This window comes from Centroberyx affinis, unplaced genomic scaffold (genome assembly GCF_046629955.1).
Source record: "Centroberyx affinis isolate AG114_WGS23_722 - 3 ecotype Tasmania unplaced genomic scaffold, CSIRO-AGI_Caff_v1 ptg000781l_1, whole genome shotgun sequence".
In the NCBI taxonomy this organism is placed as follows: Eukaryota; Metazoa; Chordata; class Actinopteri; order Beryciformes; family Berycidae; genus Centroberyx; species Centroberyx affinis.
The window spans coordinates 28,289-52,860 of record NW_027279389.1 but is presented as its reverse complement, the minus strand read 5'-3'; the positions used below and the strand labels follow the sequence as shown (position 1 = coordinate 52,860).

The window sequence follows — 24,572 nt, the reverse complement described above, 5'->3', positions numbered from 1 at the left end:
TTTATTTATTTTTTTTAAATGTATGATTTAAGTTATTTTCTGTTTCTACAATTGCCCATTGTTTAAGGTTGTTATGTCTGTTTAAAAACTAAATAAAGTGTTGATCATAAAAAAAAAGATCCAAAGATACACAAGAAACAAAATATAAAAATAAAGCTGATGCTACTGCTGGTACCATTCACATCTTTTGGTGATATATTGTGATAGATTTAGTGACATAATTAGTGACATGATTCACGGCATTCGCCTTATTTTGTTTGTCTTTCTTTTTAACTGCCTCCACATCACCAAAAAGAATGTCAATACCTCTGAAAGTGGTAGTGAAAATTTTAAGACTTCTAAAATACTTTTAAAGGCTTTAAATTTAGATTATTTATGACTTTTTAGGCTTTTTAAGGATCTGCAGATCTCCTGATACAGCAGTGGCAACAATATACAGCCGTGTGATTGTGAACCACATGATGTTTATGGTAATTTTAGAAAATAAAGGTGAGCAGCTCAACTACACACAAACGTTACACCCACTAGGATTCAAATGAAACAGGTTTTTGAAGGCCGGTGCCGATGTTTCTGGATTGGAGCTGCTGAGAGACGATTTCCAATGTATTTAAATTTGACAATTTTCATGCCAAAATCTTTTTAAAAAATTTAAGTATTCAGCGTTTCTTCCAGAGTTTTCTTCTTGTCGGGGTGGAAAAGCCTCTGAAACTGAATTTAGACCACGATGGGACACTAAAACTCTCCACTGAAACCCAGGATATTGATACGAATAAAAGAAGAAGTAGAAGTAGAGGAAGAAAAAAAAAAATGTATACATATCTGTGTGGAATCTGATCAAAGTGTCAATTCTACTATTAATATGTAATTGTTCAAACAGCATCATACCAGACTGGACCAGATCTGATTTTCAATAAAAGACCAATATCGGCCCCGGATATTGGTGTAACCCTACTGACACACACACACACACACACACACACACACCTCTGTACCCACCGGGCGTGTGGTGGTGGAAGGTGCCGTTGCCTCCCTGCCCGGCGGCGGCGTTGATGCCCAGCTGCGTGAGCGTGGAGGCCAGGTTCCCCGTGCTGCTGCCCCCGCTCAGAGAGGAGGATCCCAGGTAGCCCGGCTCGTCCTGGTCCAGCGGCGTGGGCAGCGGCGAGGGGAAGTGCAGGCTGGACAGGTCCGGCAGCGAGCCGCCCGTGTTCAGGGCCGAGGGAACGCCGTGCGCCGGCGTGGACGGCTGCTCCGGGGAGGGGAAGATACTGCAGGGGGGAGGAGAGGGAGAAGGAGGGAGAGGTTCAGACTGGTGCTTCAAACATGCTGAGGGAAACAGAGATGCTTCAGTTCCTACTGGTTCTTCAAAGATACTGGGAGGAATGGAAGGGAGACGGAGATGTTTTAGTAAGTAAGTAAGACTTTATTCATAGTTACAAAGTGACAGGGGAAAAGAAAATTACAGAAAAACATATGGGTTCACTCACAATGTGCATCTAAAAGTGGGAGTATTTGTTCTGTTCTTTTATCTTTCTATTTTACTTGATTTGATTCTTTTAATGCAATGCATTTTGCTTGTTCTTTTATATGAATTTTATCTTTTTATCTGTTTTCTATCTGCCTTCTATTGATGTAAGCACTTTGAGCTGCATGTTGTGTATGAAAGGTGCTATACAAATAAAGGTTATTATGATTATTATTATTATTTAGAAAAGGAAATAAAACAAACAGAAAATTAAAACAGATAAAGGACAGACAGCAGTAGAACCAGTAGTTCCTACTGGTTCTTCAAAAGATACTGGGAAGGACACTGGGAGGAATGGAAGAGAAATGGAGATGTTTTGGTTGAAACTGGTTCTTCAAAGAGTAGAAATTGAATGGAAAATGGAGAAGTTTCAGTTCCTAACTGATTGATCAAACATATTGGGAGGAAAAGAGGGGAAACAGGGATGTTTCAGTTCCAGCTGGTTGTTTAAAGGTACTGGGAGGGATACTGGGAGGAGTGGAGGGAGATGGAGATGTTTCAGTTCCCACTGTTTTTTTAAAGATACTGAGGTAAATGGAGATGTTTTACTTCCGACTGGTTCTTCAAAGATACTGGGAGGTGTCTGGTTGTTTTAGTTGAAACGGGTTGTGCTCAAAGATACTGGAAGGAATGGAGGGGAGATGGAGATGTTTTACTTCCAACTGGCTGTTCAAACATACTGGGAGGGATAGTGGAGGGAAGATGGAGATGTTTTGGCTGAAACTGGTTCTTCAAAAGATACTGGGAGGAATGGAGATGTTTTAGTTCCTACTGGTTGTTCAGACATACAGGGAAGAATGGAGAGGAGAGGAAACAGAGATTCTTTTTAGTGGAAAGATACTGGGAAGAATACTGCGGAGTGGAAATGTAGATTTTAGTTCCACCTGGCTGTTTAGATGTGTTTTATTTTAGGAGATGCTCATGGTGAAACCAGCTTTCTGATGCTGAACATTCATCACAACCAGCAGCACCCGACATTTCAAATACAAGGGCGGGATTGTTGTTGTTGTTGTTGTTGTACTACGATTTGAATTTCAGTAATATCATAGTTACTAAACATCACACTTAAGTTCAGTTGAAAACGAAGAAGAAGAGGAATGGAAAAGTAATACAAGGAGCAGAATAACTAATTACTGCCTCTGGGGAGTAAAAAGTAAAACAATGTTAATACTTTTGAAGTGAGTGATGAGTAAAACAAACACACCAACATACCCATATATTCACACACACACACAAATAAAAACACACAAGCATTCAAACACACACACACACACACACACAAATAAAACACAAGCATGCAAGCACACGGTCCTTGCAGGGTTCCCACACATTTTCATGCATAAAATTTCAAAACTTTTCTATGACTTTTCAAGGATCCATAATAGAATTTCCATGTAATGTGAGGCGGTGACTCTGAATCAATACCAGAAATGATTACTACACTGGACAGATAGGACACACCTCTTTATATTGGATTTTAGTGCTTTAGAGTCACTGCATCACATTACATGGAAGCTATTGAAATAAAACATGAATTTTCCATAAAAATATTAATATAAAATAAAAGAAGCACTAAAATCCAATATAAAGAGGTGTGTCCTATTTGTCCAGTGTAGTAATCATTTCTGGTATTGATTTGGGGTCAGTGTTATAAAAAACAGATAGATAAATAAATAGATAAATATTTATAAAAAAATAGAAAAAGCACTAAAATCCAATGACCGTGGGAACCCTGCCCTTGTTTCAGGGACAAATGAGGCCACACCAAAGAAACACGGCATAATGGTATGACATAATGTGTGTGATGTAAGAACGGAGTGTTTCTCCATGGTGAACAGTGTGTGTGTGTGTGTGTGTGTGTGTGTGTGTGTGTGTGTGTGTCAGAGGTGTCAGACTCACTTGATGCCGGGGACTTCACAGGATTTGGGTCGAGACGACAGCAGAGGCAGCTGGAGACAGAAAACACTCATCGTTTGTTCATCATATTCGACATCACTACGTCTTTATTTTCACTGTCTACACTTGAATTGATAACTTTAATATTTAAAGTTTTATTCTAAAATGAAGCATTCATCTTTTGAAAAAGTGACACCCACAAAACAAAATGATTAAACACATAATTAAAACAAATTGCGGTGCTTTTTAAAAGGATAGCAGGTAACTTCAGTGATCAGTTAGTAAAATGATAATATATTTACACATTGGATCCTCTCTACTTTTGAGATATTGTATATTAAAATTCAGCTAATGTTTTTATTTTTCCCCAAAATAGATGGATCATTTTTTTGCAAATAAAATATTTAAATTTTTGTGCATGCAATCACACTTAATGTAGCCAATAGGAGAAATAATAAAAGTGTTGTGTGTTTACCTTCTTGGTGTCCCAGGGTTTCAGGAGTTTGCCTTCATCCAACACATTCTCTTCAATGGGGGGAACCGGGTACGGAAACACTGAGGGACAAAAGAGTGGAACGTGCACCTCTTTCTTTAAAATAATCATATGCAAATACTGAGGCGGTGTTAATTGTGTGTGTGTGTGTGTGTGTGTGTATGTGTGTAGTGAGAGTTGGAGTTAATTTAGTCTCAATTCAGCTAAGTCCCAAAGTGGATTTTCTAGTAAATCTCAAACCTGGAAATCTTCACCATAAAAACGTTCTCATAACCTCTGTGTGTGTGTGTGTGTGTGTGTGTGTGTGTCTATATAACTCACTTCTCCTGCCCTCTCCGTCGTTCTGACCTGCAGGTTCAGACAGACAGACAGACAGACAGACAGACAGACAGACAGACAGACAGACAGAAACAACACATTACTGCACTGGAAACATTTCCTCAGGTTTTATCTCATCCTGACAGTGCTGCAGAGTTTGTTTGGACCGGGATCTTTCTCCTGAGAAAACCACTCTGAACAAAGTATTTAGAACAGAACAGACTCCAAAAGTATGGTTGGTTACCTGCAGACTAATGGTGTGTTCACATTACTGGCTACAGAAGCTACAAATCGGTCCGGTGTACCAAGCTACATTGTCGCCAACGAAGATGACAAGTGTTGCCCGGCTGTACAGAGGCCATTTGAGGACATCCTCACTCGCCTGTGTCATCCGTACATTTGTCAGACTTAGATGGACTAGAGTCAGGTTTAACTGTCTTTTGTCAGACTTAGATGGACTAGAGTCAGGTTTAACTGTCTTTTGTCAGACTTAGATGGACTAGAGTCAGGTTTAACTGTCTTTTGTCAGACTTAGATGGACTAGAGTCAGGTTTAACTATCTTTTGTCAGACTTAGATGGACTCGAGTCAAGTTTAATTGTCTTTTGTCAGGTTTAGATTGACTAGAGTCAGGTTTAACTTACGTTTAAGTTCGTCTGCAATGGAGGGCAGTCCTGGCGTCACAATCAAGCGCTTCTAATCCTTCATCACATGGAGCAATACTGAGGATTGGAAGGGCCTGATTGTAATGCCAGGACTGCCCTCCATTGCAGACAAACTTTTGAGTTTGACAAAGTACAGCTAAACCTGAGTCAAGTCCATCCAAGTCTGACAAGTACATCTACGAATGACAAATGCGGCTGAGGATGTCCTCAAATGGCCACCGTACAGCTGGTCGTTGGCGGTTCATGTCGTCACGTTGGGTGCAGCAACTAATAATGTCACACTGTCATAGCTTTGTTTTTGTCTGTTTTAATAATAATAAAGTAAATATAACTGGCCTACCCCACCTTCCCTCTTCTCTGATTGGTTCGTGCTTCACCTCATCATCAGAGCGAGGAAGTTGAAGCAGCTGAACTTCAGTTTAATATTGTATGTTTGATTTTGTCAATATCGCCCACATCAGCCTCTTTCACTATTCTACCATCAAACTGCAGCACTACACCAGGACCAGCACCAGCACCAGGACCAGTTCAGCTCGGTTTTGGCTCTGGTTGTGGTCCTGGTCTCTGACTCACCGGTGCGCCTGGCGGTCTGGGGCCGAGGGTGGGCCCTCCTGTGGTGAAGGGGTCTCCTGCAGGGGGGTTCATTACACTGGTGTGGAGGGCCGAGTCAGAGTTGGTCCTGAGGGGCGAGAGACACACACACAGTGTTAGGAGAGAGAGAGAGAGAGAGAGAGAGAGAGAGAGAGAGAGAGAGAGAGAGAGAGAGAGAGAGAGAGAGAGAGAGAGAGAGAGAGAGAGAGAGAGGTGCAGTGACGCTCCACCTGATCAGACAGCGAGAGAAGGAAAGAAAAGTGAAAGAAGTGAGTCTGCCACATTAGCTGCTAGATATGTCTTCACCTGGTACAGAGTAGAATGATTTGTTAATTGTTTTGATAACAAGTTTCTTATTTAACTTTTATTGTTAATGCTGTCATTATTATAATTTGTATGTTTATATATGTGACATTGGCAGTAAGTACCTTTGTATTTCATATGCCAATAAAGCCCAACTGAGAATTTGAGAGAGAGAGAGAGAGAGAGAGAGAGAGAGAGAGAGAGAGAGAGAGAGAGAGAGAGAGAGAGAGAGAGAGAGAGACAGAGAGAGAGCAGAACTGCACCAGGTATGAAAATGTGAGAGAGAAATATTTCTCCAAACTCCAAAATTTGTGTAATTTCAAAAAACTTCCTCCTGACAAAAAACTCCTTGATATCCTTGGAGAAAAGCTAGCTGCTGTTTATATAACATGCTGTGAAACAGACAGGAGAACTGACCTAAATATTTTCCATTTTTTCCTTTGTGTGTGATTGAATAATTGCAACTTTCTATTGTTCAATTATCTTTGTTGTTATTATTGCTACTTTTTCTTGATTATCACTGTTTTGCTTTGGCAACAGATAACTGTTGTATTTAATGCCAATGAAGCTCATTTGAATTGAATTGAAAATTGAGAGAGAGAGAGAGAGAGAGAGGTGCAGTGACGCTCCACCTGATCAGACAGCAATCAAAATCGATTTTTATTTGAGAAAAGATAAATAGCTTTCTGGGAGGTTGGAGAAACTGTTCAGATCAATTGTAGTGAAGCAGCAGTCAGTTCTGGTGTCTGATACCAGCCTGAAACTGTCTGTCACACCTCAGACTCCCTCCAGCACACCTGACACCCAGAGACGTGCAGCACGTCAGACACAAAACACAACTGACTTGATCTTCTGCCTTATTTACAGATAGAAGGATGTTGGATCTCTCTAATGGAGAAACATGATTAGATCTCACTCATTTCTGTCCAGTGACTCCACACCAACAGTCTAAAGCCACAGGGTGAATACTACCTGGGGATGTCCAGAGTTTTGTACTGACTGTGGTGATTTTAATCCCCCTGTGAATCAGCCATGTCTGTACTTTGTAAAGTACAGACATGGCTGATTTACAGAGTAAAGAAAAAAAAATCCTCCCCTCCCCTGGAACTCCCTCCGTTCCATATTTTGGTGAAGGCAGAGGTTCCCTGATAATACTGATCCTGTGTGAAACAAACTCTCTGTAATTTCAGCCGCATTTACGTTTGCCATGGAATTTCTTTTTTCTTTCTTCATGAAGATCTACATGTCATGTAAAATTGAGGCAGTAGTGGAATCTATAGTAGGTTTGAATACATTTTAGGTAGGGCTGGGCGATAATTCAATATTATCGTTTATCATCTTTCAGTGGAATCATAGCGTGATGATATGAAGATATTTTGATATCGTGACGCACATTTCTGCTGTCTGAATTGATGATGACAAGCAAATTTTACTTAAAAACTCTGATAAAATGAGGTATGGTAGGAATATTATTTGAAAATTTCAGTTTTGTTTGACATCACACCTAACATCACCATTCGGTTCAATGAGATGAACATTCATTTGATTATTTAACGTGATTTTGCATACATGAACCATATCGTGATATATATTGATATCGAGGAAAATCCTTATGATTATCATGATATTGATTTCATTGATCACCCAGCCCTAATTTTAGGGGCAAACTTTAAGTTTGGCTTGAGTGACAAATTGTAAAATCTTGACGTAAAAAAACAAAACAGGAGAGGGAGATCCGGTCTCCCAAACAAGAAGTATCTCTCCAAAATGGTATTACTCCACTATGTTCTCAGAGGTTGGACCAATGAGTTTCTTACTAGAGCATCTCATTGATCCCATTGGTTCAGAATCATCTCTGTGGAGAGATACATCCTGTTTGGGAGACTGGATCTACTTTTATTTTTAAAACACTAATTTTAGTGTAAACCAAGAATAGAAATGCAAAATGCAGACGAACCCAGGATGCTTTCTTGTCTTAAAGCAGGACCCGCTGTTCAATCTGTTCAATGTTTTCAGGCTGTTTTCGTGGCTTCATTCAAATGAATGGGAAGTAAAAATCTGAAAGCTACAAACTCGTCCAGCTGCATCTGATCTTGGTGAGGAGATTATATTCTGCTTTTCATGGCGGTCAAGTCAAATAACAAACAAAGGACAAATAACCCTCATGTTAACACTAAGCAGAATATTGCCTCACATTTAGTGCAAAAAGAAAGTAAACTAAAGCAACAGAATAAACACACAAGTATCCATTCAGAGTTGAAGAATGATGAAGACGAAGAAAGGATGGATCATATGAATGAAGTAAAGAAGGAAGGATATGGAAGGAGAGAGAAATGGAGGATGGAACGAACCAGGAAGGAAGAATGGGCGAAGATTCAGAAAGTCACAGGAAAGAACTGATGCTCGGTGAAGATGAACAAGGAAGAAAACATCAGATTCAAAACTTTAATCTGTCAAGAAACAGAACGGCTTCTTTAAGAAATGTCATCTTCAAACATAAAGTTTGTTAACACACACACACACACACACACACGCGATTCACCCGCTTCATTTCCTCTTGGTATTAGACTCTCTTCCCATCTCAAGTTGGGAGAGAGAGAGGAAGGAAGGAAGGAAGGAAAGAAGGAAGGAAGACAGAGAGACAGGTAGAGAGAGAGATCAGAGGAGAGGAAGTGGATTCACCTGTTGAGTGCAGTGGTAGGGAGACGAAACAACTGGCTTTTATCCCCGGGGAAGTTTCCGGACCAATTCCTTTTCATGATCGACAAGAACAAAACGGCTCGTTATTTTCCTCCAACAAGGAATAACCCCAAAAAAAAAAAAAAAAGATGAGATGAAGGAAAGAGGAGTGTGAAGCAACCGCAAGCGAAGGAAAGGGAAAAGATGGAGGGAAGAAGGGAAGGAGAGAGGGAGGCTGGCGTGCGACTAACAGACGAGACGGACCAGAGAGATGTAGTGATGCCCATGAAGGGTTTCTGTGTGTGTGTGTGTGTGTGTGTGTGTGTGTGTGTGTGTGTGTGTGTGTGTGTGTGTGTGTGTGGTGTGTGTGTGTGTGTGTGTGTGTGTGTGTGTGTGTATAGAGGCCACAGGTTTCACCTATTGCTACATTCATATTCGTAGACATTAAGCTTGGGACGATATTCAATAACATCAAATATCGCGATATTCCTAATATTTTCTGCGATAAAAATTATTATTATTATTCGTAGTAGTAGTGGTAGTAGCATAGTAGTATAGCAGTAGTAGTGGTAGTAGTAGCATAGTAGTAGTAGTAGCGGTAGTACTAGTAGTAGTAGTAGTAGTAGCATGTAGTATAACAGTGGTAGTGTTAGTATTAGTAGTAGTAGTATTAGTAGTATAGTAGTATCGCAGTAGTAGTGGTAGTAGTAGCATAGTAGTAGTATTAGTAGTAGTAGTAGTAGTAGCAGAGTAGTATAGCAGTAGTAGTATTAGTAGTAGTATAGTAGTAGTATAGTAGTATAGCAGTTGTAGTGGTAGTATTAGCATAGTAGTAGTAGTAGTAGTGGTAGTATTAGCAGTAGTAGTAGTAGCATAGTAGTATAACAGTAGTAGCAGTAGTAGTAGTAGCAGTAGTAGCAGTAGTAGTAGTATTAGTAGTAGCAGTAGTAGTATTAGTAGTAGCAGTAGTAGTAGCAGTAGTAGTAGCAGTAGCAGTAGTAGCAGTAGTAGTAGCAGTAGTATTAGTAGTAGCAGTAGTAGTAGTAGCAGTAGTAGTAGCAGTAGTAGCAGTAGTAGCAGTGGCAGTAGTAGCAGTAGTAGTAGTAGTAGTAGTAGTAGTAGTAGTAGTAGTAGTAGTAGTAGTATTAATCTCTGGTTGGCTTCTAGTACATCAGCATGTTGTGAAAAGGATCAACTCATGCCCACAGAACCACAACAGACGTGTTCTACATGTTGGAAACAACACGCATGTTATTCTCCTGCAGCAGCTAATGGCCATGCAGCCATGACAGAGCTGTCTACATGTCAGAGACAGACAGCACATGACCGTCTGGCAGGACAGCAACCAGCTGCTGTGCCGGCCTGGTCAGGCCAAGCCAATTTACTGCCATCACAGATTGTTTTTGCCTCTTTATTTGCTAGTCGGCAGCAGAGAGACGGAGTGAGAGGCAGATTCAAACTCAGCAAACATCCGAACCCTCGCACAATTTCTTCATCGACAAAAACATTTTCCACCTCAAATGAGCATAAACATTTTTAAACTATTGGGGAAATGTTGTCAAAATCTGATGTTTCCATTCCACTTTAAAAAAAAATGCTTGTATAGAAACCCATCTTGTGTGTGTGTGTGTGTGTGAGTGTGTGTGTGTGTGTGTGTGTGTGTGTGTGTGTGTGTGTGTGTGTGCAGTTCATGAAATCAGTGAGTTACGCTCTGTCTGTTACACAAGAGGAGTTTCTAATTCCAAGTCCAGTGACTCTTCAGTCCAGCCGACTCCTGGACTCTAGTCTGGTTTATTTATGAGGCTGTTTGTCTTTATTATAAACCCCCACCCCCACCCCCGCCACAAACACACACACGCACACAAATGCTGATCTCTACAGAATTAACAAGTCTTCTGCTGACAGAGCCAGATACATACACACACACACATACAAACACACACACACACACACACACACACACACACACACACATCCGTCTCCATTCACCTGATTGATAAAGACTGCTCCCTCAGTCTTGCTTGCCAGACATCACAGGAGAAAAATGATGCTTCTACTCTTTTTTTTTCCTCCATTCGTCAACGTCTGGCAGCCGTCTGGATCAGGCTTCCCTTTTTGTCAGAATCGAGATCGGTGAATAACGTGAAACTTTCCTGTCTGCGGGCCAGAGTGGCCGGTAAATTACAAAATTCACCAGACATTTAGACTATTTTAGCAGTGGACTAGATGTTGAGAATAGAACAGGACTCCAAAATGATGGTTGGTTCCCTGCAGAGGAGACTTTGGGCAAATTCACTTAAAATTCATGCATATTTAGAGCGGTTCAGTCAAACTCTGCAGTGTTTCCTCCTTCAGTTCAGTTGGTTTGTCCAGGCGAGAACAATGACCTCTGAACTCTGGTGGCACCAAATAACGGCACAGAGAGCCTCAGTCCTCTAACAAGAGAAGAAAGAGAGATTGTTGATCCAACTGACTACAGGAAACCACCCCGAAACGCAAGGGATTATGGGTACAAGGAGACGGATGTGCTTGGAAAGCCTAGCAGAACAAAGTGAAGTCTGGACTGATGCTCACATTCAGATATTTATGGTATGAACACCACAGAAGAAGAGACAGACAAGTCCATTATGTTAGATAAAGTTACAGGAACTGGAATCAGATTTGTTTTGACTCCAAAATCTTGTAACCTGCAGGATGACAGGTGACCAAAAGTCTGTCCAATAAACAAGCTGCTTGTGAGTCATGTGACTTCTGTCTGTAATTGGTCAGTGTGAAGCTGAACGAACCAAATACAAAAATGCAACAAATACCCCTTTTCCACCAACATGGAACGGGTTCCGTTCCGGTTCACGCACGTAATTTTGAACCATTCGGAGCATTTCGACCAAAAATAAATTGGTTCGGAACCCGAAAAGTTGGTTCCCAGCTGGAACCAAAAAATAGCAGCTTTTCAAGTGCGAACCGTGACGACATCAGTGAGCGCGTCGTATTCTACAAGTTGGAAAGTAATTGCACGTAATAGTCGTCTACGTCTTCTTAGTAATAGTTGGTCCATGTTTGTTTTTTGGATAAAAACAAATATCTGTAATAACAGAACAAAAGCTTGCAGGTAATCAGTGCGATCCTCCATCTTGCTACTACTGTTTACTTCCTGTGTGCGTTGTGCCACGCCCTCCGCTGATGACGCATCCTTGATCACAACGGTTCCGCTCAAAACTGGTGGAAACACGGGCCGGTTCACTAGATAGCACCAAGGTTCCAAGAATCCTGAACGGAACCGGTTCAAGAACCAGAGCTAATTTGGTGGAAAAGGAGTGAAAGTGAACTTTTCCACTCAGGTTCAGACTAAAGAAACCCAGCTGGAGGTTTGATCGAACCCTAAAGCGGTCAACACATGATCAACGCTGTCTGGAGGCCGAACCTCCAGACAGCACTAACCAAGTTAAAATGATTTGAACTTTAACCCCGTTTGCTGCTGACCTTTCAAAGTGAGTCTGGTCAGATTACAGCTCTGTGTGACATACAAAGAGCTGACAGACAGAGGAGTTAATATTGTGTGCGCCCGAGTTTCCAGAGTTTTACAATACAACATTGAAATAAACAAAGATAGCCCGCACTCTGCTTCTTCTTATTTTATTTTTCTTTCAGAGTGCAGGCTATCTTTGTTTGTTTCAAGATTGTCCATATTAGCCGACACACCAAAAATAAACAAAATACATTTGGGTTTTTTTTGTGCGAGGACTCTACATTTGTTACAATACGACATTAAAATGTTGCCACAAACAAGCTTTTTTTAGCAATAGTATCAACAATGTGTTTGTCCTGCCTTCCTGATATGAACTCTTCTGTGATGACGTATCAGCGAGCCTCCCTAGCGGTCAAAGCAACTCAGACTGCACATCATGTGTTGGCAGCTGAACTAACCGGCAACTTTCACTACTTTACCTGCCAACTCAGCATTTAGAGTAAAGACTCCAAATGATGGTCGGTTACTTGAGAAAGTGACTGTTGGAGGAGTCTAACTTATCAGACACAGACACAACCTGCCAGCACTTCAGAGGGGCTGGAGGCAATTTCCCAGCCGTGTGTGTGTATGTGTGTGTGTGTGTGTGTGTGTGTGTGTGTGTGTGTGTGTGTTTGTGTCTATGTGCAGTAGACCCAGTGTGATTGTGGACCAAAGCCAGTATCTCTCTCTCTGAAGGGTTGTTGTTGTTGTTGTTGTCTTGTTAGAGGAAGACCAGAAAGACGGCAGGCAGGCAAAAAAAAAATTAAAGGACGAGAACTTTGCAGACAACAGAAGAGAAAAAGCCAAGAAAAGGCAGATTCCCAGGAGGAGGAAGTGCAACAAAAAAAAAAAAAAAAAAAAAGAGGAGAAAAAGAAGTGAGAGTTCTTCAAAACCAGCTCAGGTTTGGAGAGGCGGCGGCTGAAGCCAGCTAGTTCTCCTGTTAGTCCTCTGGAGGTTAGTACGCACCGGACAGCCAAACCAACCGAAGCAGCAGCAGCCTCACTGACAGCCAAGAAAACCTCTGTGAAGCCTTAGTGCCTCTTATGGGATTTTGATTGGAATTTTGCTTGTGTAATATAGGGAAATTCCCCTTTCTCTGTCAGAAGTCAGAGGTCAGAGGTCAGGGTCTGCAGCTGGTAGGGATTCGGTGTCTTGTCTTTCAGCTGAAGGACAGTCTCCTTAATCAGGACGACACCCTGCTGACCTTCTGTACGTACTTTTAGGACTTTTGTACTGCAACTTTCATGTTTTTAGTTGCTTTGCTTTCTTGAACAACACTTCCCTGAACAGGGCGTCCCGGTGGCTCAGCGGTCTAAAAGGCGCGTACCATGTAACCAAGACTTCCCTGAATGAGATTTTCTTTATGGGACTGCCTGGTTAAATAAAAGGTGAAAGACTGGAAAACACAGGTTTCAGAAAGTCAAATCTAAGACTTTTTAAGACCATAGAAATTCTACCTGGAATTGAATTTAAGACCACTTTCAAATTTAAAAACAAAATAAAGAAACATATCTGTGAAAAACAGCTTATTTCTGACTGAACACAGCTAATGAAAGTTGTGAAACTATAAACAGGCAGAATAAGAAATGACTAGATAAGGGACTTGAAGTCCAGCTGTGTTCAGTAAAGCAGACAGGATGCAGATTGTTCTAACTGGATTAATCTAAGAAGCCTGACATTAGGATGAAGAAAACCCTGAAGGACCTCTAGACATTTTAATACTTTTTAAGGCCTGAAAATTTGATAATTTATTTTAAAACAGTTTTTTCAGACATTTTAAAGACCCATGGATAGCCTGGAAATAAATAAAATGACACAGACCAGCGTGTGACTTGACCAACAACAGAAAAGGCGTTTCACTGAGATCTTCTGCCAAGCCACACTGAAGACAAAATTTACCAGATGTGGATTTGAAATTTTATGTCCAATAGCGTTAAGTTTTGATCATCTCCATTTTGTTTTCCCCATTTCTTTTTTTGTCTCTTTAGAGGTGAGATGTGCCCCCCTTATTTTTTTTTTATTTTTTTTACATGTGCCAACACATAAACTCAAACTCCCTGAGCGTCTGAGGCGTCACAAAGGCTTCAGAAAGGCTGAGCAGTGGGAGCAGCAAGAATCACACAAGATGCTTTGGAAATAACAAACAGGCTTCCCCACGGACAGCCGGGTCTCCACGGAGACAGCCGGGTAGGGTGGGGGGTGGTGTTAGGGGGTTGGGGAGGGGGGTCCTGATCATTACCTTCTCCAGCTGGGGTCGGGGGGCGGGGACAGGTAGGCCGAGTTATACGGAGAGCTGTCCACCTGAGGAGACGACTGGTTAAGGCAACAACAGTGTTATAGATTACAGAGTAACAGATTACATGTAACTGAAGTGGAGTACTATAATAGAAAAATGGTAACTGTGCTGAGATGTTATGTAAATATCCCCACAGAAATCAGATTACAGATACTTTGGAAACATAAATTTACCTCTAGACACATTTGCCCAATGTCTAGCCTTTCTTAGTTAATTTGACTTAAGTTTACTGAAGGGTTTGATTTGATTTTACCAAATCAAACCAGTTTTTTTTTTCTCTCCAAGGAAGGGTGACAGGATTTTGCTCAAGCCTACTTTGAAATAAAAGCGAGACCCTCCACCTTGTCTGCAGCACGTTGTGTTGCTGCTGCGACCTCAAAACACTGAGAACTGTCCTACTGGCAGAAAGCAAGGTGACATGAGAGCAAACCTCAAGACCTTGCTAGATAAAAAATAAACTAGGCAACAGTCTACAACATCCTCACGTACTTGGAGAGAACACTGTTGGAGGAATGTAATTAGATTCTTTATTACACCCAAAATTAAGAGCAAATACATGTCTATAGCACAACCATGTTGGAGACGATGTGGGGCAATACATGTAGACCATTCTCATGTATTTTGGCTTTATCCTAAAATTGTACAGTTTTGGGAAAATGTTCATATGGATATTATCAAAATTCTGGGCTATGATATACCTAGGTCATGTATAGAACTGTACTTTGGTAATATGGCAGGAGATATTGTGTTAAGAGAAGGCAGATATTTGCTGAAAGTCTTGTTGGGCAGCTTGTAAAAAGGCCATTACAAAGAGATGGTACACGGCAGAACCGCCAACGCAAGATGGATGGCTGAAAATTGTGAATGAAATATATGATATGGAACAGTTAAGTCATAGGATAAGAGTTCAAGAGGAACGATGTCAAGAGAAATGGGAGAAATGGGAGAAATGGACAATGTTTACATGTCAAAGACAAGACAAGAGAATGAACCACTGAATATGTCACAGGAATAAGTAGGCCTTGTGGAGCAGGTGCAACATTGTGCAAGGTGCTCCTTTATGTGTATGTGTTCCTTTTGTAATGGAAAAGCAAAGCAAAGCAAAAAATAAAAAATAAACTGCAGCTCCATGAGGGGTTGGACAGCAAAGACTTGTTTGATGATTTGGTTGGATGTGAAAAGAGACAATGAGCAGACAGTGTGGTTGTGGGTCTTTAACTGTTAAACCTGCAGTTCTCTGAGGGATGAAGGAGGTAGAAATCTACTTCCCATACAGATGAAACAACGTTCAGACCTGCTGACTGCGGTTCAGACTCTGAGCTGAAGGATACTTGTCGGTTGCGGTACGGTCGGACCGGAGAGATGAAGCGGCGGTCTCTCTGGACTCGCTCCACCAGACCGTGATGCCGAGTCGAGCGGCTTGACTCCAGAGTGGAGGGGAAGGAGCCCTGAGAGAGAGAGAGAGGGGGGGGGGGGGGGGGGGGTGATGAGGTTTTTGATTTGATTAGCACATTTACCCAGCATGCCTCATATGCCTCATAAGAGCACAGAACTGCAAAATCAAGGAAGGGTGACAAAGAGAAAGTGGAAAGGAATTAGTAACAAACAGATTTGGCTGAAATTTGGTGGACAGATCGCTCTTGGTCCAAGGATCAGTTAGTAGTATCAGCAGCAGTAGCAGGAGTAGCAGGAGTAACAGTAGTAGTAGTAGTAGTAGCTGCACTAGTAGTAGTAGCAGTAGTAGTAGCAACAGCAGTAGTAGCAGCAGCAGTAGTAGTAGTAGCAGTAGTAGTAGTAGTAGTAGTAGCAGTAGTAGTAGTAGTAGTAGTAGTAGTAGCAGTAGTAGTAGTAGCAGTAGCGGCAGTAGTAGTAGTAGTAGCGGCAGTAGTAGTAGTAGTAGTAGTAGCAGCAGTAGTAGTAGCGGCAGTAGTAGTAGCAGCAGTAGTAGTAGTAGAAGCGGCAGTAGTAGTAGTATCAGCAGCAGTAGCAGTTGTAGTAACAGTAGTAATAGTAGTAGTAGTAGTAGTAGTAGTAATAATAGTAGTAGTAGTAGTAATAATAGTAGTAGTAGTAGTAGTAGCGGCAGTAGTAGTAGTATCAGCAGCAGTAGCAGTTGTAGTAACAGTAGTAGTAGTAGTAGTAACAGTAGTAGTAGTAGTAGTAGTAGTAGTAGTAGTACTAGCAAAGCACTTGGAATGAAACAGTTACAAAGCGCTTTACAAAGGAGCACATAAAAATAAAAAAATTAAATCAACAGTAATAGTAAAGAGCAATTCAAGCAAAGTAAGAAACAAAATAAACACAAAAAGGTCAAGAACAACTATTAATGTCTGATCAAAGAGGAAATGACATCAGAAGTGAGCGACGGCTGGCTGTCAGTCACCTGGAAGTCCTGAGGATTCCTGCCGATCTGGTTGACGTTGGGCAGGGAGCCGCCGTAGTACGGACCCTGGTTCCTCGCCAGGCGGACCTTCTGAGCCTGGAGCTGGGGGGGGGGGGGGGGGGGGGAGATTAAGAGAAGAAGAGAGGCAGTGAACAGTTAGACGAGAAGACCCGCGTCCTTCACAGAAAACTCCCAGCATGCCCTGTGTCAGCTGGCAGACAGCTGGTGTGGAGGCAGAGAGAGAAGGCCCAGTCTGCCTTCAAAAATGAGACAGAAGGAATTTGAACTGCACTTCATTATTAATTTTCCAGGCCCGGGTCTCTTTTATCAGACTGACTTACAATGAGGTCAACAGTAGAATAAGCTTCAATTCCTACATCACAAGCATTACAAGCAGCAGATTAAGGAGGTCAAGGGTCAGAGGTCACAGCACCCTGACAATATTCAGCATTCAGCAGTGATGAGCAACAACACTGCCACCACTAACATAGAAGACGGGAAATCAAAACAGAAATTGCCCCAATATCCCATCAAATTACAAACAAACAGGATGGGAAATGACCAACAGCCACATGTTGTTAAATTTAGACTGTGGCAGATAAGTTGTGGTGCGTTCACAGCCAGCGTGTTCTGAGCTGTTCACAGAAACTCTGCAGTGTTTTCTCCTTTAGCTGAGTTCATTTTTCCAGGTGAGAACAACACCATTCGAAATAACCGCACTGAAACGCCTGAAAATGCAACTTGAAGTAGTTTCTGTAGCACAGTGTGCATCACGTTTGCATCACAAGTAGAGCTGCAACTAACGATTTCTTTCATTATCGATTAATCTAATGATTATTTTGTTGATTAATCATTTAGTCTGTAAAATGTCAAAAATAAAGACAGATGCCCATCACAGTTCCAGAGTCTACAGTGATTCTTGAAATGTCTTCCTCAATCTGTCCAGCAGCCAATAATAATGAAACAGAGAAAAGCAGTACATCTTAGCACTTGTGAAGCTGCAACCAGCAAATGTTTGGTATTTTTAATTGATAAATGACAAAAACGATTAACCCGGGTTTGACCCCCCAGCTTTTCCTGCTGAAGTGTCCCTGAGCAAGACACTGAACCCCTAGCAGCTCCAGACCCCGACCTCTGACCTCACGGGGCACTGTGTGGAGCTGCCGACTCCCGGCCTGCTGTTATCAACCGTTACTGTCTGTATCTTATTTGATATGGTGGTTTAATGTCATGTGGTTTATTTTAAACCCTGCTGTAAACCAGATTCCCTTTGTGGAATGATAAAGACTTGAAATGCACAGAAAAAGAAAACATGAGGGAAACTGTTGAGGTTAGCAAACCTATAAATATGATTCTACTGCATGTGGGCGCGCACACACACCACACACCACACAACACACACACACACACACACACCCACACACACACACACACACACAAGCTCTGGCCCTGTTTCTTGGAGTTTGTGATGTACTTGTTCTACCTCCTGTTTCTGTTAGCCTTGTTTTCTATCTGTATTCGTGTCCTTGGTTCTTTGTAAAACACGTTGTGACAATCCTGTTTGTTAAAAGCACTGCATTTTATAAACAGACTTTACAGATCCATTTGAACAACGAATCCTTGTTTTTTTGAGCTTCTGGACCTTTGAAAGTAACGTTCCTGTCCGTGCTAGCAGCTATCAAACCAGTCCAGAGTGTGGAGGCCTGCAGCTGTTGGAGCTGAATAATGATTGTCCAGCGAGGAGAATCATTCCCGAGGTAAACTGGTGGACAGGTGATGAGGTTCGGCCTGACTCGGTCTCAGGTTTAATGATTCCCTTCAAGGAAAAATGATCTTTGACTGTGGAGAAAGCCTGGGACTGCAGAGCCAGAGCTTTGACATGAGAGAGGCGACTAACTGGGATGAATCTGAACAGTTGATTATTTGATGGAGAGCTTCATAATGAACTTTTCATGACTGGAAGCTAACTCGTCTTGTTCAGATGCTCATTATAAACTCGAGTGGCAAAAATATAATTTCTAAGCTAGAAAATACAGCAAAGCTATCCTGTTCTACAAACACAGACTGATGAAGCTGAAGTTGCTGATGAAGGAGTGCTAGTATAGGAATTCAGATTTCCATCTTCCTATACTAGGGACTATATATTGAAATTCAAAAATGTGTCAATCCGTATGTTGTGTCAGGAACATGAATGGTGATATCAGCTCCATGTTATTCTGCTGTAGTAATCACTAATGAGACTCACAGTTTCACAAGCTCTCCATCCAAATTATATTATTGTCACTTTGTAATGACATTTTTAAATTGTTGTTTACATTCTAGCAGCCAATGGCATCGCTAGAAAGATTTGAGTCTCAGAAATAAACAGAATTCTGCACAGTCAGACTTTTATTGATCACATCGTATCGTGGTTGTATTGAATCCTGAACCCCAGATCGCGTATTGAATCGTATCAGGAGATAAACAGATCGTCCCGTCACTATCCGATATACATGTATGATCAAAGATGTTTAATGAAAATATTGTTAACATCTGATTTGGTTTGAGTGGTTACATTTCAAAGGTTCAAAAATCCTGGCAGTTTCAGACTAATTCCAGGAAACGCATCACAGCTGGGCTCTGTCCTGATTGGCTCTTTCACTAAAGAATGACTGAAATCCGTCCAATCAGGCCAGTTTGTAGCATCTGAACTGGGAAGCCTCCACTCAGCAGGTTTACCTCATTTGAATCAGAGGAGCTGCAGTGTTTAGTTTGAGTTCAGCTGTATAATAGGGCTTTCATTGTCGATTAATCTGTCGATTATTTTCTCGATTAATCGATTAGTTGTTTGGTCTATAAAATGTCAGAAAATAGCGCTGGGCGATAATTCAATATTATCGTTTATTGTCTTTCAGTGGAATCATATCGTGACGATATGAAGATATTTTGATACCGTGACACACATTTCTGCTGTCTAAATTGATGATGACAAGCAAATTTTACTTAAAAACTCTGATAAAATGAGGTATGGTAGGAATATTATTTGAAAATTTCAGTTTTGTTTGACACCACACCTAACATTACCATTCGGTTCAATGAGATGAACATTAATTTGATTATTTAACGTGATTTTGCATACATGAACCATATCGTGATGTATATTGATATCGAGAAAAATCCTTATGATTATCATGATATTGATTTCAGCCATATCGCCCAGCCCTATCAGAAAATGGTGAAAAGTGTGGATCAGTGTTTCCCAAAGCCCAAGATGACGTCCTCAAATGTCTTGTTTTGTCCACAACCCAAAGATATTCAGTTTACTGTCATAGAGGAGGAAAGAAACCAGAAAATATTCACATTTAAGAAGCTGGAATCAGAGAATTTTGACTTATTTTTCTTTAAAAAATTACTCAAACCGATTAATCGATTATCAAAATAGTTGGCGATTAATTTAATAGATGACAACTAATCGATTAATAAAGTGAATAGTTAAGTGAATATCTTTGGGTTGTGGACAAAACAAGACATTTGAGGACGTCATCTTGGGCTTTGGGAAACAATGATCGACATTTTTCACCATTTTATGGCATTTTATAGACCAAACAACTAATCGATTAATCAAGAAAATAATCGACAGATTAATCAACAATGAAAATAATCGTTAGTTGCAGCCCTAGTATACAGTATATAAAGGCTAAAAGACAAAAAGGAGAGGCAACATGGAGAAGGAACTGTGCAGGTGAGGTGAGGAAATCCTGAGGGGATTCTAAAAATATCTCACCTGAAAAAACAAAAAAAAACAAACTCATGATGACTAAGATGAATCTAACAACCAACACAGTGTGCTCAGTTCAGTCTAAACAATGATCACAGCCTCTGTCTGCAGCTGAATAACAGCTACAACACGACAACAAAATACTTACAAGCTGACAAACACCACATCATGGATTTATTCAGAGCGGGCAGCAGGTAGTCTGCAGGATAAAGAGGCGGGCTGGAGACCGGAGGGTTGCTGGTTCCAATTCCTGGACCAGGAGAGAGAGGAGGAGTAACACTCTCACTTCCCTCAACAACTGTCTGGAAGCCCTTGAGCAAGGCATTTAACCCCCATTTAAGTGGAGCTGCAGTCACTAGTAGCAGTAGCTGTGGTTGTACTGGGCAGCTCCCAGTCTGAATGTGTTGAACTGTATAAATATGAAGTAGTGCTGAAAAATGTGACAGTCCGTCTGTTGTGTCAGGAACATGAATGGTGATATCAGCTCCATGTTATTCTGCTGTCAGGAACATGAATGGTGATATCAGCTCCATGTTATTCTGCTGTCAGGAACATGAATGGTGATATCAGCTCCATGTTATTCTGCTGTCAGGAACATGAATGGTGATATCAGCTCCATGTTATTCTGCTGTAGTAATCACTAATGAGACTCTTGGCCATCACATTTTCACAAGCTCTCCATCCAAATTATATTATTGTCACTTTGTAATGACATTTTTAAATTGTTGCTTACATTCTAGCAGCCAATGGCATCGCTGGAAAGATTTGTGTCTCAGAAATTTTTCTCAGGATTCTGCACAGTCAGACTTTGTTGTCACTGAACTTTTATTTATCGCATCGTATCCTGGTTGTATTGAATCCTGAACCAAATATCACGTATCGAATCGTATCAGGAGATAAGCAAATCGTCCCATCACTATTTTTTAGTAGCCGTGACTTGTGATCAGTACCTCTCTGATCACAAGTGCATTTCTTTATTTCATTTTTTATCAGCACAAAATAATCAGGATTATCATTTCAGCCTGATGGTGACAACTGATCCGCAACAGAGAGGAGGAACTACAGCTACAGCAGACAGAACGGCCTGGAAATGAAGCTACTGCTGCTACCAACACACACTCATCCTCTACACACACACACACACACACCTGATGTTCCATCTCCCTGCTGCTATTAGCTGATTGGACCACCCACGCACTCCTGCAGTGATATATATATGTGTGTGTGTGTGTGTGTGTTGGTGGGGGGCTGTAAAGGACAGGGCCCAAAGGAATTCCCAGAAGAGACAGAACCATCATGGGGTGGGTGGGCATTGTCAGTAAATGGAGGAGGAGGTGTGTGTGTGTGTGTGTGTGTGTGTGTGTGTGTGTGTGTGTGCGTGTGTGTGTCCCAGCCGTTGGGGGCTGTCCAGTGATGGCACGGAGCCCCTGCCTCCTGTGCCAGCCGCCCCATTTCCAGCGGGACGGCTTCGCTGCCTGCATCAGCTCTTTCTGCATCCTCCAACAGAGACTCATTAAGACAGAGTCAGAGCCAGTCCTGCCTGTCCTTCACTCAAATCACAGCCAACAGGACTCTGACGCAACTACAATAAGTGAAAAAACTTCTTAACATGGAACCTGACTATTGCAAAGCTCAGTACAGGAGGACCAGGCAAGCCCTGCTGTGTGAATTCATACTAAAAGGACTAAATGGACAGTTGTATATGAGGATTTAAGTGATGGTTAGTCTCAGTCAAAGCTGGGACTAAACAACAGGCTGTCAGACTGCATTTCCACACAGCTTATCCCTGGTTCTGCAGCTCTGACAGGACTGTGTGCCTAATGTTAGTTTGTTGGGTAAGTGACTGGTTAAGGTTAATTACAGGAGTTAACTGTCATCAACTGGCAAACAATGCAAAGTATCAGCCAGCACTGGCAGTTCCAGCAGTGTGGCTGGTCAAAGCTTCAGCAAAAATCAACTTCACAGCCAAGTCAGTTTGTTGCTTAAAATGTTAAGCTGTACCAGACTAGCTAAACTTAAAGCCAGGGTTCCCAAATGTTTTCCCATCAAGAACTCCCAGGTAGACAGAAGACCCCGTTTAATCTGACAGGAGTTTTGCTGTATGTCCTGTAGGTGAAATCAGAGTCATTCTTTCATATTTATTTATTTATAGTTATATATTTCTATTGAATTAAATAGCAGAGAAATTTGACTCTTCCTCATTTTGCTGGGGACCCACTGGAACCCCCTCCGGGACCCTTGGTGGTCCCTGAACCCCAGTTTGGGAACTGCTGACTAAAGCTAACGTTTGCTGACTTGCTAACTAACTTAGTTAACAACAAAACTAAGAAACAACACGAGCATTTGACATTGTTTAAAATCTCTACAGGCAAACGCAGAATACTTTTGCTAATAGACTGATTTAAGTTAATGTCAGTTAAGCTAGCAGATGTTAGTAACTCAGGGTGACAGCCCCGTTACCTGCCGTTCTCTCGTACGGAAACATTGTCACACCAAACTCCATTCAAAAACGTGGCAATGTAACGTTGACTTACTTATTTATAAAATACATCAGGTAGAACATGACTTGCTACCTTTAATTAATGGTTTGGGTCCACTCTTCATATCGGCGTACATCAAATACACCAAGCAGCCAACTCAACTTTTATATTTGGTTCGCCTGCTATTTCCACAATTTTCTTCCAGCAAAATACGTTAACGCTACACCGTGATGTGCGGTAGCGAGCGGTGGGAACCAACTGAGAGAGTTGGGATTTTATTGAAATAGAAGTGCTGATTGGTGGATCGTCTCAAAGCCGAATTTAGCAGAACATACCGACCTACAAGAGGTCTTGAGTCATGTTTTACCAGGTGCGTAGGTGTGTCGATAAACATGGACACATCAAACTGCCAGATTTTATAATGGATTTTGGCGTAACTTTCTCCCCATTCAGGAGTGAACTGAACGTATCGGGGCTAGCGGGGTGACAGCGACGTTAACGTAACATAGTAAACAAGCCAAGTTAGCCCTTCTAGCTAATACTTGCTAACTACGCTAACGACGTATCGGAAATGGGCAACAACCAACAACAACATTTTTTGCTAGCAGCAGACAGCTAACAACAACAGACACTTTGTCGATGTCCTGCCGTTGTTATAAACGCACCGATTCTAACCAGAGCGCCATGCAGAAGCGGTAGATAGCGTTATCTCGGAGCCTGGCAAACCCAGGCAAGGCCTCTCTTCCTCCGGGCAGCTCTCCTCCTCCTCCTGCCTCCGTCTCACACTTACCCTGGTAGAAGTGATGTCCATCATAACCTCCTGGAAGGCGGCTGTCTCCTCGGCCTGCCTCTGGGTATGCAACGCTATCTTCTCGCTAAACTTTCGGGGGTTGGAAGCCCCGGACCCGGTGCCCGAAGTGGGTCCGGGTCCGGGTCCACAGCCGCCTGTACCCGTCGCAGACATCTTCACCGAGCGGACGGGACGACTTGACGTAGTGGAATGATTTTACCAGAGAGGAGTGAAAAGCAGTGAGCTCTCACTCTGCCGCTACTTCCGGGAACCGCAAACGTCAGGCAGTGCGTGCTATCAGTGGGAAAGTAGCGGGATGGTCTACTGTGCAGATACCTTCTGTTAAAAACAGTTACGATTTATTTGGACCATTTAAACTGAAAACACTGTCGAATTCCAGAGCTAAAATTTACATTTTCATGTAGAGTAGTTCATGTTTCACGACTGTACCCGATCGGTCACCATGGTAACAGCTTTGCTAGGAGCAGAGCGCATGCGTTAGGTGTGAACGCCCACTCTTGCGGACAGAAGGTGGACCAGTTTCTTTTAAATACATTGAGTGGTTATTCTTCTCAAATAGGACAATCTTTGGTTTTCCTCTGGTTACGGAGAAAGTGTCAGCGCGCCCCCTGCCGGCTGTATCCAGGTACTGCAGAACAGAGAATTACAGTAGAAATGTGCATTTCCTGGAGTAAATGTGTGGCCTGTTTGAGAGCAGATACAAGTATTCTGGCTTCAGCTTGAAGAGTTAATTATAATGTAATAATTAAAATTTTATATTTTATTGTATCCTGTAGGAAAACTCTTTCCAGAGGTCAGAAGTCAGGGTCTGGGGCTGGTCGGGATTCAGTGTTTTGCTCAAAGACACTTCAGCAGGGCGGACGCTTGATGACA

General features: G+C 41.8%; 1 protein-coding gene across 1 annotated transcript; it reads right to left on the bottom strand.

The window, feature by feature from the left end:
• Nucleotides 1-984: 984 nt before the first annotated feature.
• LOC139644757 (CREB-regulated transcription coactivator 2-like) lies at nucleotides 985-23,852 on the bottom strand (the record flags this gene model as incomplete). Its single annotated transcript, XM_071520229.1, is given in 11 exon segments — nucleotides 985-1,265; nucleotides 3,422-3,471; nucleotides 3,894-3,943; nucleotides 4,233-4,259; nucleotides 5,467-5,490; nucleotides 5,493-5,572; nucleotides 8,470-8,538; nucleotides 14,212-14,273; nucleotides 15,600-15,716; nucleotides 16,652-16,753; nucleotides 23,679-23,852. Coding segments are annotated over 11 exon segments (1,036 nt in total), but the record flags the coding sequence as incomplete, so codon positions are not given.
• Between the last annotated feature and the right edge of the window lie 720 nt (nucleotides 23,853-24,572).